This window comes from Cyprinus carpio, chromosome A2, assembly GCF_018340385.1.
Source record: "Cyprinus carpio isolate SPL01 chromosome A2, ASM1834038v1, whole genome shotgun sequence".
Taxonomy (NCBI): Eukaryota; Metazoa; Chordata; class Actinopteri; order Cypriniformes; family Cyprinidae; genus Cyprinus; species Cyprinus carpio.
The window spans coordinates 14345757-14360157 of record NC_056573.1 but is presented as its reverse complement, the minus strand read 5'-3'; the positions used below and the strand labels follow the sequence as shown (position 1 = coordinate 14360157).

The 14401-nt window shown below is 35.8% G+C and overlaps 1 protein-coding gene and 1 long non-coding RNA gene across 6 annotated transcripts in view; one reads left to right on the top strand and one right to left on the bottom strand.

Annotated features, from left to right (window-relative positions):
- The first annotated feature begins 409 nt into the window (after positions 1-409).
- On the top strand, positions 410-8338 carry LOC122148202. Its single transcript, XR_006162186.1, has 4 exons — positions 410-708; positions 6952-7059; positions 7524-7624; positions 8203-8338. It is a non-coding gene; the product is annotated as an uncharacterized LOC122148202 (long non-coding RNA).
- The window catches only part of LOC109079041 (disks large-associated protein 1-like), a 122830-nt gene continuing 113644 nt past the window's right edge, over positions 5216-14401 (bottom strand). For 2 of the 5 annotated variants that reach the window (XM_042774371.1, XM_042774383.1), the window contains exons 7-12: positions 10604-11013; positions 10256-10335; positions 8121-8539; positions 7506-7597; positions 6706-6861; positions 5216-6123 (exon numbers count right to left, since the gene is read on the bottom strand). In XM_042774371.1, coding sequence (XP_042630305.1) covers positions 5908-6123; positions 6706-6861; positions 7506-7597; positions 8121-8539; positions 10256-10335; positions 10604-11013 — 1373 coding nt within the window. In that variant the 3' untranslated portion in view covers positions 5216-5907. Of the gene's footprint in view, positions 6369-6705; positions 6862-7505; positions 7598-8120; positions 8540-10255; positions 10336-10603; positions 11014-14401 lie in introns of all 5 variants that reach the window. The other 3 variants (XR_006162185.1, XM_042774378.1, XM_042774390.1) reach the window with 3 other exon arrangements.

Here is a 14401-nt window from a genome sequence, read left to right as displayed (position 1 = left end):
TAGTTGTTTTAGAACCTGGATTAACGAGAGGAAAGTTTATTTAATTCCAAATCCAGTGGAAATCGCTGCTAATCCGTTTAATCTCTTGAGTCAAACAGGATTAGAGAAAGGATTAGATATAAAGGCAGATTAAATGAATCAATCAATGACAATAATTGGGCTACTTAACAAGGTAATATGGGCTTGATAGTAGCGCGCCAAGCCTCCTGAACCGCCAGTGTTTTAGAAGACATGGTTTTTGACATGGAAGACACCACTTGGGCCATTTTTTTTTTTAATTTTCAGCAACAAATAGCAAACAATTGGTGAAACAAAAGCCGCATGATGTGAGTGCGTTGGTCCTCGCGTGTTGGGTAATGTAAAACGATAAAAGGCACCACACTTTGTCGACGCGCCTGTCAAGTGGCTTTCATTGTTTCCACACTTCACATTTATTGACCTGGTATTCAAAAAGGTTGACTGGTAGACAACTATTGACTACAGAAGCTTTGCGTTTTCACGGCCTCTTTGAAGGGTCATAGATGTTAGGAGCGCAAGCTGCAGAACACTGGGGATCCCTGGGAATCCAGCCACATGTGCCAGAGCAACAGGAGCAGCAACAGCGCACCGAGCGCTCGTTCTCCAGATTGCCAGACAAATTAGAACGGCAGTCGTGGGGTGTGGAGGGATTCCTGCATTCACAGCCACCAACAAATAAAGCGCTCTTTCGTAAGTGTCACATCACATTGTCCCTTAATGTGTTAAGAAAGGTAATGGTTTATTCTTCAAGTATCAGCAGAAACCCAGAATCAGCATCTCTAAGTATCTACTGTAAGATATTTAATGGAATTAAAACTTCGATTAAACCCATTAAAGGAAGACTCATATTTTACCCTAGATTAAAAGCATCAGTTTCATGGATCTGCAACTGGGAAATGTAGTTGGAAGCGTAAGAAAATCATAATCCTCTCAACAGCACCTATAAAAGTGTTAGTTATTATTACGTTTATCCTCGCGGAGATTAAGAAGATTATTGATTCACTACATCCTAGACTAATTGATTTGTCTATCTGTGTTAATCTGAAAATATGGCTGCCCGCAGGCTGTTTCAGATTAGTGAGGTGTTTACCCTTTAGCGTCCAGCAAATAAACCTTAAAGAGAAGCCCTGTATCATTGCATTTGTCTTATTCCTATTTCTCTTCATTATTCATCCTGTAAAATAGTGAAGTACAAAAAAATCTTACATCACAACAACCACCGACAAGTTTAAAAATTCAAATCAATAGTAAAAATGAAGAATCTGTTTGGATTATAATTTATTTAAAAATGTCTAAATATTGAAATAAAACCCTTAACACAAAAGTGGTACATAATGGCAAGTAAACATTTTTCACAAACCAGCAAGCAGATTGTTTATTATTAAGCAGAAAGTATGGGAGCTGTCAGGTACAAAGGTAGGGAGGGGGATAATACAATTATTAATGGGTACAAATGTATAACCTTTCAAATTTGGCCATTGATGAATTTGATGGTTTTACTCTGTGCGATCCAACAAAACACCCAAACTGTTTAATCGTAGAAAAGTAAATAAAATGACTTCGAAATTTGATATTTTTATCATTAATTAACAGACATTACAATATACGCCATTAGTAATATAACAGACAATTTTGTTAATGTTTTTTTTTTTGTTTGATCTTTTAATTTTTCAAATGATAAAGCATTCTGATATTAAAGTCACACTGTCCAACTGATAAAGTGTCGTATTAACTTCACATGTAATTTTGAGTCGGTCTGCGTAAAACGATTAGCTGTCTACTCCAGAGCAAGATATTTATTCAGGTTGACATTTGTTACCTAAACAATCCGTCAAGAATTCTAAGATGATTTGTATTTCATTTTCACTTTAGACAAAATTGGCCCTGATTATGTTTAACTATTAAATAAAAGTACATTCACACAATACCTTCGCATAGTTAGTATAGTTCATGCTAACTGAAGAATGTGCTGTACTGTATGAGCGGGATGGTGCAAGGTGCATCAGAGCAACACGTGTTTTGTTGCTGGATCCTCAGCGACGCCTAGTGTTGGAAGAGAGCATTGTCGTATTACGTTAAGAAATAAGTGAAATTGCATCACAATTTGACATGACATTGCGAATTGTATATGGCCTGATCACACAGATACAGAAATCATAATATACATTTCCTCAGCCGCATTATAGAACTATCATTCTAGTTGCTGAGTAAATTATGCACAGACTACTTGAGGAATAATATTAGCTTTGCAATCAACACTAACGACTGTTTACAAAATCTTCATGCTCCCCTTCTTCCTCCACGCAGTCCAGCCAACAACATTTGGCTAAAACTGAACCGTAATGTTTTGTAAGGCAGCAAAATTATGACAATGAGCCTTTTCACTAAACCCAGTGTTTCCTACATCAGTAAGGTTTTAAATCCATGATAATAAATATCTACCCACCAAAACAATATTGCAAAAATTAAAATATTTTATATATATATATTGCCTGTGTATATGTTGTAATACATGTCAAGACAAATCAAGTTTTACGAATTTATTCTGTTCATCGTATGTATGCACATATAATGTTTATACATACAGTACAACATAGTCACAATATGAGGGTGGCATGACAGATCACTAAACAGAATCAAAACTGTATAAAATAAATCCTAAATAGATAAGACAAATAAATAAGTACATTAATAAATAAATAAATAATAGTATAAATCAGATATATAGGCTATCTATAGGACTCATATTGTGTCTGCATGCTTTCAGGAACATCCTCATCATTGATTTCTTGTACAAACAATATAGACTAAAATAAGACCAAGGGGCTTTGATACTGTACACGAGTTCATGAGGCTACTTGACTTCAACCAACAGAAAAAAATTCAAAGATTGAGTTAACCAATAAAATCAGGAAGCACTTTTATAGACTCGCACACGTGGCGCACACACACACATGCACGCGATGCACACAAGCTCACATACACACCTATTTACCATAAAGATACATACATTCTTTAAAACACAGACTCACACCTGTGTGCACTGAACACGCTCACAAACACACGCGTAAAACATCACCACTGGGAGACCCTGAATTTGCTGCACTCACTTCACCTGTCTTTTCCTGAGAGTTTAACGCTAGTTTAGCTCACCTGACACGACCGATCAGGCAGAGTCACACGGTCCTCTCAGAGTCACAACCCTTTTGAGCTCAAAGCTTACAAAAAATGTTCCCCTGTGCCCCAACACAGTATTAAAACACATTAAATTAAGTCACTCAAATTGCTACTGGAAAGACATAATCTTGTGAACAATGATGAAAAACTTGCATTTTATTAAATATCCCCTTCTAGTGTCATTTTTATTTTATTTTTATTTTAATTTTTTTGCAGTCGTCTCATTGAAGTACTTCTACTTGTCTACATAAAAATCCACAGAAGGCCCCAAGTCTATGTTAGAAAAATGATTAGTAAGTTTATTTGTATTTATACACTAAAGAATATAATAATGTGCCTAAATGTCCCACATATGACTAAAGAGGATTTAAAATAAGAAATACTGTTCAAGAGTGGCCATTGAGAAGCATTCACAATAGCAAGCATCAGAATGACAAGAAAATGAAATGGCTTCAGAATAGTGAAGGCATCTTTTCATTAGCAATGAATCGGTTTTACAGAATCTCTACATCAAAATAATGTAGCAACATTAGAATTTCTCATGAGTATTGCTTTTAGCTTAAATTACCCTGTTATGTGGTCATTATTTTCCAATTGCACTACAAAAAAAAAAAAAAAAAAAAAAAAAAAAGGACAGAGAGAGAGAGTGGCCAGGGATGGAATTGCAAGCAGTTCTGCTCTTCTGAGAAAAACAGAAATGCTAAAAGACAACAGGATACAGTATTTGCTAGATGGTTAGAGGGACTGACAGAGAGGGTTTATCTACTTCACATAGAGACAGATGGGAAAGACAGGAGAAGTAAAACATTAAACCTGCTATTACATTCCTTCAACCCTTGAGCAGCCCGATCTCACGGCAATTCGTACATATTTTACGAGGTGGCTAATTCGTACGAATTGCTCGTAGATTTTTGCCAAATCGTACGTATACGAGTTGCACATATGAATCGAATGACACACCTTAAAACTTAACCGTTACTGATCATCGTATGAAATGGGAAAGACAGGAAAAGTAAAACATTAAACCTGCTATTACATTCCTTCAACCCTAGAGAGACAGATGGGAAAGACAGGAGAAGTAAAACATTAAACCTGCTATTACATTCCTTCAACCCTTAAGGAAAAAGGTACAGACAGATTATATTACAAACACCCAGCCTGTTAGACTCAGAGTGAATGTGCTTATGTTTATTATTTGTCATAAGTCTGTGTAGAACTGTTAAATGATAAAGTATATACGTGTATATGCCCATGTTTATCTACATGGTGAACGAAGGTCAGCCGATGGCTCTGAGAGAGGTTGTTGCAACATGTGCATGTGTAACTGTGATTACATGTGTTTACAAACAAATTGTATGTAACCACACATGCATAAAAAAAGAGTGTATATATATATATAAAGTGGCTGAGCTCCAAATAGTGTGCATGTGAATAATCTAGTCATAGCTCTTATTCAAGGTATGCATAATTAATTTGACACAAATAAAAGCGAGGCTATGAGGGACAGTTCTGCACTGTTCAGGTTCTGTTCGAGGTGTAAAGAAATGCTGCTGTGTACAAAAAAGGTCAGTAGTTATATTCAGTGGTATATAATTAAGCACTGCAAAAATCATATTCTTAATGATGATTTTTGTCTAATTGTCCAGTTAAAATATCCAGAATCCACTGAAACAAGATAAATTAAGAAGCAACACTGTATAAGACATGAAAGACTTGTCAGAGAATGTATCTTTAATACAAGTGTATTTTGTGGAACCACATTGGCATTCTTACAACTTTAAAATAAGTGAAATTATTAGCCCGTGAATTTTTTAATTTTTTTACTTTTATTCAGCAAAGATGCATTAAATTAATCAAAAGTGAGAGTAAAGTCATCTACATTGTTACAAAAGTTTATATTATGTTTGTTTTTATAACTTAAACTAAAAAAGTATCAGTTTCCACAAAAATATTAATCAGCACAAGTGTTTTCAACATTGATAATTATAGGAATTTTTTACTGAGCACCAGATCAGCATATTTCTGAAGAAGCATTGAAGACTGGAGTAACGGCTGCTTTGCCATTACAGGAATAACTTTTAAATAAATAAAAATAGCAAATAGTTATTTTAAATTGTAATCATTTTTCACAATATTTGTTAGTTTTTACTCTCTTTTATTCAAGATATCATCTCAGAAAACAAGTCTTAACATTTTATGCAGTGCTGCTTCTAAAAGACATTTTTTTTTTTTTATTGTTTTTAAGAGCATTAATACTAAAAAAAGAACAAAACTAAAGTCCCTTGACCATTTCCACCACTGGACGTTCAGGACATTTAGTGGGCTGTATTGTTTTTCAGAAAACATGAAAAAGTCTTTCCAAAAAGCTTCAGGAGAAATAAACTGAAAAACATGTGCTGTGAAAATCAGACTGACCATAAGACAATACAACCTACAGCCTCGTTTTCATTTGTGTAAAATTAAACAAGTCATTTTTCCTGACTAACATCTTGGGGTCATAGAAATATGATGAACATCTATGTTGGTTATCATTAATTAAATGATGAAAGGTCAAATTACTACTTCTGTGCTATCATGGTGCTGGTGCATGGCGCTCCTAATTTACAGTGATCTTATCATTAGGCAGATATAGATCTGTGTGATGTGTTGTGCTCACGGTGGAATTCTGCACTTGGGCGTTCGTGTGTGAGTGTGTTTTTGTGTTTGGCAGTTTCATAGTCTGGTCTGGGCCTCAGGTATATAGATCTCGATGCTGTCTGCGCTCTCTGTGGCTGAGTTCTGCCGTACCGAAGCAGCTCGTTTGGCCGCCATCAAACGTTTGCGTGCCTCTTGACGCTGCTTCTCTGTGCTTTCCAGCGAGCGATCTCTGGCCAGGGGAGGGTGGCCTTTCGGGGGTTTCTTTGGCACTGGGGGAGGCAGCCTTCTCTCCTGAACAGGGATGACAAACAGTCAGTTAGCCGCCGCGGCGGGCGGAGAAAGACCAGCGGAGACAGCAATATGGCACACCTGCACACAGATAGCGCTAAGGCCAGCCGCGGCTAACGTTACAGAGCAGTGCTAACGCTTCCGCGGCCGACTGCGTGCGGTAAGAGAGCGGCCCGGCGGGGGTGAGAGGTTGGGGGCCACTGCCCCCATGGTGCGTGCCGGATGGAATGACTTCTGAAAACAGCTCACTGTCAAACAAACAAACAAAACAAACATGAAGAGGATGTCAGGAAATTAAGAGTGAGTGAAACATTCACAGTCACATTAGACCAACAGACCGACATGAGCCACAGGGAGGCAACAGCAACACTTCTGGAGGCAAATTTATAATAATTCTGAGTTTGTAGGTTTGTTATTGCCAGTGCCCACCATTGAATGCATAATATCACACTACAGAAGCAACAGACCATGCACTAGAATGAAAAAAAAAACACAATGTTGCCCTTCGATCAGGCAGCTAGCATGTCTGCATTCTTATTCTTCATTTGTCAGTGGCTCCGTACTGATTCTGCAAGTTTGTTTTACCTTTCTTTCGGGGGGGTCGAGGGGTTTCCAGTTGTTGGCTTTGAGCTGGTGAAGCTCATCGAACTTTAAGCTGATATTCTCAATGGAGAGTTGAAGCATGTCCCAGAATCCTGCGAGGTCTTGAGCCACTGGCCGTGGGTGAGCGTTTGGGTTCTGCTGAGCCAAGAGAAGTAACAAAAGTGGAACTATAAGAATTAGCTGTGCTGTCAAAACATCTTTGCCTTATTGGAACTGTTTTCTCTGCAGATGGTGTGTCCATCCTGGTATTGTACTTGCAAAGGTACCCACAGGTCCATTCTTTTCCAAAGATTCACAGCCTTAAAGATACACTATTGTTCAAAAGCTTGGGGCTGGGTAAGATTTTTAAAATGTTTTTTTTTTTTAAGTCGTCACAGAGGTTGCATTTATTTTAATCAAAAATACAGTAATATAAAGAGTAATATTGTGAAATATTATTACAATTTAAAATAAGTGTTTTCTATTTTTTATGCAATTTATTTGTGATTACAAATGTACATTTTTAGCTATCTTTTATGATGAATATAATACTTAGAAAGTTCAAAAGAACAGCATTTATTTAAAACAGAAATCTTTTGTATCATTAGAAATGTCTTGACTGTCACATTTGATCGGTCTAATCCTTGCTGTATTAATTTCTGTAAAGAAGCTCTAAAAAGACAATAGCGTCATTATTCAGCTCAAGTCAGTTCAGCATTGATTCAATTCATAGTACAAGTTGATTCTGTTAAATAAATGTTTTTTATTTTTTATTTTTATATATTACTACTACGAGTACTCACCAGATTTTCCTCACACAGTTCCCTGAACTGCTGAAACTTCTGGGACATAAGCAGCTGTGCACTTCCCACTGCACTGCGGATCTTCCCCAGGACTGAACAGCACACACAAAAACAAACAGGTGAGCGTCAGAAACATGCATAACGACCCTAGAGCAACAGAAAAGTAGAATTCTGCTTCCTTCTGAGACTTGAGAAAAATATAGATTATGCTCTATTATGATTATTTAAATTAGGAGGGCCTACAGTGATAAGTTTGATATCTGCATTCTTAAATAAAAACAATGCCTGAGATTTCAAGCAAACAGTGTTAGGACCAGTACGTCCAGCAGGGGGCAGATTACGTAAATGCAGCTGAGATTAATTCAATAAACGTGTGCATGTGCTATTTCAGCAAATCCTTAATTATCTGCAATCCATAAATAATTTGTTGTAAATTAATACATCTTAAAAAGTAATTATTTTTATATACCTATTGGGCACTGAAACAATACACAGAGCACACAAAACTAACTAGAATGTTAAAAATGATATTTTACATTCTATAAAGATGGTTGACCTACTATAAGATTTTATATGAGACTCCATTATGGTATTATGGGTAAATCAAACACTAACTTTCATCAGGTAACTTGTTCTCCTTCTCGTCGTGCTCCATCTGCCTGCACCAGCCCTCCATACGTTCTGTCTCTGCCTGCAGGAGCTTTAGGAACCAGTGGCCGTCACGCTGACACACAGAGCGGCCTACGACTTCCAATGGATCTTCTGTTACGCTATCAATCCATGGGTCAGGTGGAGGCAGGATGGAGGGATCAAAGCCAACGTCCTCATACTCATCTGAGGTGCAGGCGTGGTAGTGATTCCCTGAACCCTGGATGCTGACGGTGGAGGTGGCGGCATCACGCGAGTACTGCCGTGACAAGCAGCCCGAGGAGGGGAAATCTGTGACAGGAGAGTCAGCTGGTGTGTAGTCCGGAGTGTCCAGATCAGCCTGTACTGCTGTCGTCACGCTGTTAGAGCGCTTGAACCGCCGATGCCTGAGCCCAAGAAAAAATAAAATAAATAATTTTTTACATAAAGCACATTTCTTAACAGATTAAGAAAAAAAAAAAACATTTTCTTCATTATCATGTCCAAGTACTCTTAAATGCCACTGACTCATAAGCAGTAGTCACAGGTTCTGTCTTAAAACATGAGCTGTACTGTCTACATAGACACCATGTATAACACAATATTAACTTGTCTGAGATGATCTTGTAGGCACAAATATCATTAAAAGCCATTATTTGGCAGACAAAAAGCACCACTCAAGTTGCCTGCAAAAGAGACTCATTTAAAGCGCACAGCTAGTGATAATTGAATAAAATGATGTAGCAAACATGAAAATTGCACAAAATAATGCATCTTTTAAAGCTGGTTTCCTGTCAACATTTTTCAGTAATGAAATGATAAACATTTAAACTCTCCTTTAGTTTTGTTCCATCATTTTTGATGAAACTGTTTTGCTGAGCTTGTCACAATGAATTGTGGGATTGCCTTATTTGAAAACAAAAAAACATGTAGTGGTACTTTAAACTTAGTCAAAATTAGGACTTTTAGGGTGCAGCATAATCTGTTGTCTACAATTTGTGACATCAGGAGCACGTCTATGGTGCCTAAAAATACTGTCTAGCTAGGCAGTTTTGAGAAGAGCCATGGTGTGCCAGCTTTAGCGCTATGGGATAATCCTGTCCCTGCTCAATACGTTTAAATAAAGTAAAAGTGTCTCCATAATACAGAGTTCTTAATCCTTGATTTTAATGCACTATCTCACCATATGCAGAGTGCAATATATCAGCTGAAGAGGATAAACAATACTTTTCAGAAAGCAACAATATGACCTCTGAACTACTGCATTAATCTGTAGATTGAATCAATTTAATAAAACACACAGATTAGGCACATTTTAGACCAAGTTAATTAATTGAGAGGAAGTGGAGTAATAAAGGACACAAAGGCAAGTTTGTAATTTTTTGAAAACTGTTGATGCAGTCCGAGTCAACATAATGAACCATAACTGCAATGGTGTAGCCAAATATAAAAGAATGGAATGACCAAATGTGAAATATTTTATTATTGTTTAATAAAAAAAAAAAAAAAAGTTGACCACTAATTTGAATATTGTGGGCATTCTCATTGTCTATGATTTCATCAACCAATAACCACATGATAATAAAAAAAACAAAACAGAACAGATTAACATTATAAACACAATATATTACACATCAATTAATTAATTATTTATTTTATTTTATTTTATGTTTTTTTTTTAAGAGAGAAATTACTTTAATATGTTTAATTATCAAGGATGCATATAAATCAAAATGTGAGTAAAGCCATTTATTAAGTTATTTCAAATAAATGCTGTTCTTTTCAACATTCTAATCATCAAAGAATCTTAAAAAACTATCATGGTTTCCACAAAAATATTAAGCAGCACAACTGTTTTAACATAGATAATAATAAGAAATGTTTCCTGAGCATCAAATCAGCATATAAGAATAATTTCTGAAGGATCATGTGACACTGAAGACAGAAGTAATGGCCGAAGAAAAATCAGTTTTGCCAACACAGGAATAAATAATATTTTTAAATATATTTAAATAGAAAACGGTTCTTTTAAATTGCAATAATATTTCACAGTATTACTAAAGTGAAAGTGACTTTGGGGTGTTATCTGTCCCTGAAACACACGAACACACACATAGACTCACCCATGCTCTTCCTCAACCTGAATCCCCACTGACTGAAACTTGGACTGGTCCTCCAGTTCCTGGTCCTCAGGCCCATCCACCTGTTTAAACACATTACACAGTAAACCAGTCACCTCCACACTCATATGAAGAATCATCTACCTCAGGGAGAAGGAAACAAATCTCCAGCTCACCCTGTGTGGGTTTGTATACAGAAATAAAAAAACAACATCTTATAAAACACAAAACTTATAAAAATATATATTAAAAAAATCTTGTACAAAAATCATAAAAAAAAAACAAAAAAGATAATACAACAACTAAATGGTGTTCTAATAGCCAGCAGGAACATCTCAGCAACGTACTCACCTGGATGCCAATAGAAAGGCACCTGCTCTTCCTGAGCACATCCCTGCGGACGTCTTCCAGGGCTGGTATGGGTATGGGGACGGGCACAGGCATGGGCATGGGCAGCGGAGAGGGGGGTGTAGTGCTGATGGTGATGGTGCTGTTGCTGACGTGCTGACTGACAGGGCCGTGGATCTGAGCATTGGCTGCCTCGATGGCTGCCGTCAGCGCTTTCATGCTGTCAATGCTCTCAGTGGAATTGCTCAGGCCAGAGTGGAGGACGGGCTCGCACTGTGTCCCGGGACCATCCATGTAAGCGTCCTGCGCAGACTCAGTGCTGCTCTGGGCCGTGATAGAGATGAATGGCTTGGTGGAGGTGCGAGGAGGTACCGGCGGAGGAGTCTTCTTGTAGGTGGTGATACATGATGATACTGAAGACAGAAAAGTACACTTATTAATTTCTCTGATGCTTTTATCCACTCTTACTTACAAATATGGATGGATGAAAAAGAATGTAAACAGTCGAGTTAATAATGGAAACATAGAAGGATAAACAGCTTTTATAAGTGTCAGGATAAATAATACTAATTCACCATGGCTGTCTCCAAAAAAAAACAAAACAAAAAAAATTACTGGTAAGATTTTTTTTTAAATGCTTTTGAAAGAAGTCTCTTATGCTCACCAAGGCTGCATTTATTTGATCAAAAATGCATTAAAAAAACGTAATATTGTGAAATATTATTACAATTTAAAATAACTGTTTTCTATTTAAAGTATCTAAAATTTTTATATATACTTGATGACAAAGGTGAATTTTCACATGATCTTTCAAAAATCATTCTAATATGCTCATTTGAACCTCTAGAAACATTTCATATTATTATAGATTTTTTTTTGAGGAAAAAACAAAAAAACAAAACAGCATTTATTTAATTTTTTAACACTTTTGATCAATTAAAAGAACAGATTTCTTTAAAAAAAAAAAAAAAAAAAAAAAATTAAATAAATCTTACTGGTCCAAGACTTTTGAATGGTAAGTGTGTGGATACATAATTCAAATCCTTTGTTTAAAAGTTAAAACTTAACTACTGTATGTAGCAGTTACAACAAGATACTAGCAAACCAGAGAATTGTGAGGGCTAACATGATGAAAGCAAATCCTCTGAATTTAAATTTAGAGGTGTGGACCTGTGTGAATATCGTACACATTGTGAATGCATATCTTGCAGTAACTTGCCATTACTTGAGTAAAAAGTCAACGGCGCCCACCGTTATCCTGGACGGTTTTCTTCAACACACACAGCTAAGCACATTAATAAAGAGGCCAGGAATGTTTTGCAGGAGTCATGGGGAATAAGAGATAAGACTCAGAACAGACCATGCTTCCAACATGACTCTGTGTGCTAATCTTTTGCCTTTGCCACCACCTTGAATCTGGCAGTAAAAAAAGCTCTTTCACAAACCGTGGATTTGCACGAGATTTGTCTCGTAAACTTTTTCAGGTAAAGCCCAAATGCCACACAGATACGGAGAGTGATCCAGCAACAGATGGGACCCAAGATGGAACTGCATGTTTCCAATATGAAAGCTGCTTTACCATCACTTTACCAGACCATTGCCATGTGCTAAACCTGCAATATTCAATAATTTACAGTCTCATAGATATTGAGATAAATACAAATACAGCAATGACTTCAAACCAAGCAGTAATGGCACAAAATAATTATAATTCTAAAATAAATACAATTTAATATTAGATAATTATTTCCTCAAAACAAATTTATCCTTCCAAAATTCCAAATTATAACAAATTTCCTACTTTAGTCTGATTTAGTTTATTTAGTTAGTTTATTTTTTAACTTCTAATATGTCATTTCAAATTAATATAGGCAAATAAAACATCACATAGAAATATATAAAACAATTAATAGTGATAATAATAAGAGTGGTAATAATAATTAATAGTTACTTAAATAATTTATAAAAATACAATTTGAAAGTAATTAAACAATTATACATATATGCACATTTATGATCCTTTCACAATATTATTTGACAAGCATGGGGCACCATGCTATAATATTTATTGCATTCATTCAAGTCCTTCTTCTTCTGCTTCTGACAGAGAGCATGATTAAATATTTACTTATTAACATACTTATGGAAGAATCCCATTATATATCAGTGGGCCATCTGTTGACATTGAAAGTGTCATCTTGAAGTGCTACTGCTTGACTCATTTCCTCCAGCACTTCACTTCAGAGAGCGAAACAACCCCTCACATCCCAAACTAAACATGAAATCACTAATCAATGGCTGCATGAAGCTGCAGATAGAGGTGTGTGTTGTGAGATAAACACTGAGAGATTCTGTGTGAGCAAGGCATGGATTTTCCTTATTATTTACTCTATGAAACATCCACAAGGGGGAAATCTAGAGCGAGACAGAGACCAGCTGTTAACTTCCTCTCGGTTTACACTTCCTCATTCTCATACTCTTTGGTTTTTCTCTCCCTACAGACTTCTTTCTGTTCTCTCTGCTGAAAATGACTTTTTTGTACTGTTTTTATGTCCCAAAATGCGTGTATAAAATCACCGATTTTAAACTACGGAGCTGTTGAATGCTCGAATCTGATTGGCTGATGAACGTTCTAAAGTGTGCAGTTATTTTCAGGGAAACACACAGCTAAAGTAGTTCCAGGCATTACATATTCATATCACTTTGCCAAATGATTTCAGGTATTTCAAAGGTCCTTACAGCCTACAACAGCAACAGAACCAAAACCCACAAATACACTGACCAAGCAAATAAATCTAGTAAACAACAAGATAAATAAATTATAAGAAATGAATAAATACATTTTTATCAGTAAATAGTTTGCAACTTAAAAGCCATTTCTAACTGGCTAGGTAATAACTCCACTGGTCTTGAAGCAGAGGTGTGGGATGAGATGCATAAGAAATAAATCCTATACACAAGAGCGTTTCAAGGACAAAAACCTGACAAATTTCTTGAAATTCAACATCTGAGCAACGTCTTGAGGTGTGGTAACCGTAGTATAAGCTGAATAATTGACTCTGGTCCATTGAATTACTAAAAATTAATAAAAAAAAAGTGCTTTGTGTCGTGGCTGCATAACCACCTAGGCGTTATACTCTAATAATTCAATGGCCCGTCATAAATTATTCCTTACATAAACTATAAATTGTAATTAAATTATGATTCAATTTATAGTACAACATTATATTAAATTTGTTTCTATCTTAATAATGTTTTTCTGTTTGGGGTCAGTTTAACCACAGCAAAAATACACTGTAAAAAACCATTACAATAATTTCAATAAACATTACAAACAATTACAATAGTTTCATGAATTCATTCATGTTTTTGTCTATGGAGTGTCTGAGACCCCAAACTTGAAATTTTTTTTTATTTTTATTTTTTTTTTATAGAGAAAACGGCTTGGGCTCTTGTAGTGTTATAGACAGTCAAGATACTGTATAAAAGCATCATATTCTTTTGTATGAGATATTCATGCTTATATGATATCATTCATGCTGAATAACACATAGGCAATGAAACCAGACATTAATACTCATTTACAGGCATTCAAACAACTTCTGCCACATAAGAACACAACATACAGCATCTGCAACATACAGCTTAATTATAACAAGTCATTATTATGAGTTAAACATTTTAAATTATACGATACAAGAACATTATGAATTTTTTTCCGCAACTGACAAACATTTTGACTTCATTTATCATGAATATTTATCTCATAATTATGAATTATGTCATAATTTCAACTTTTTG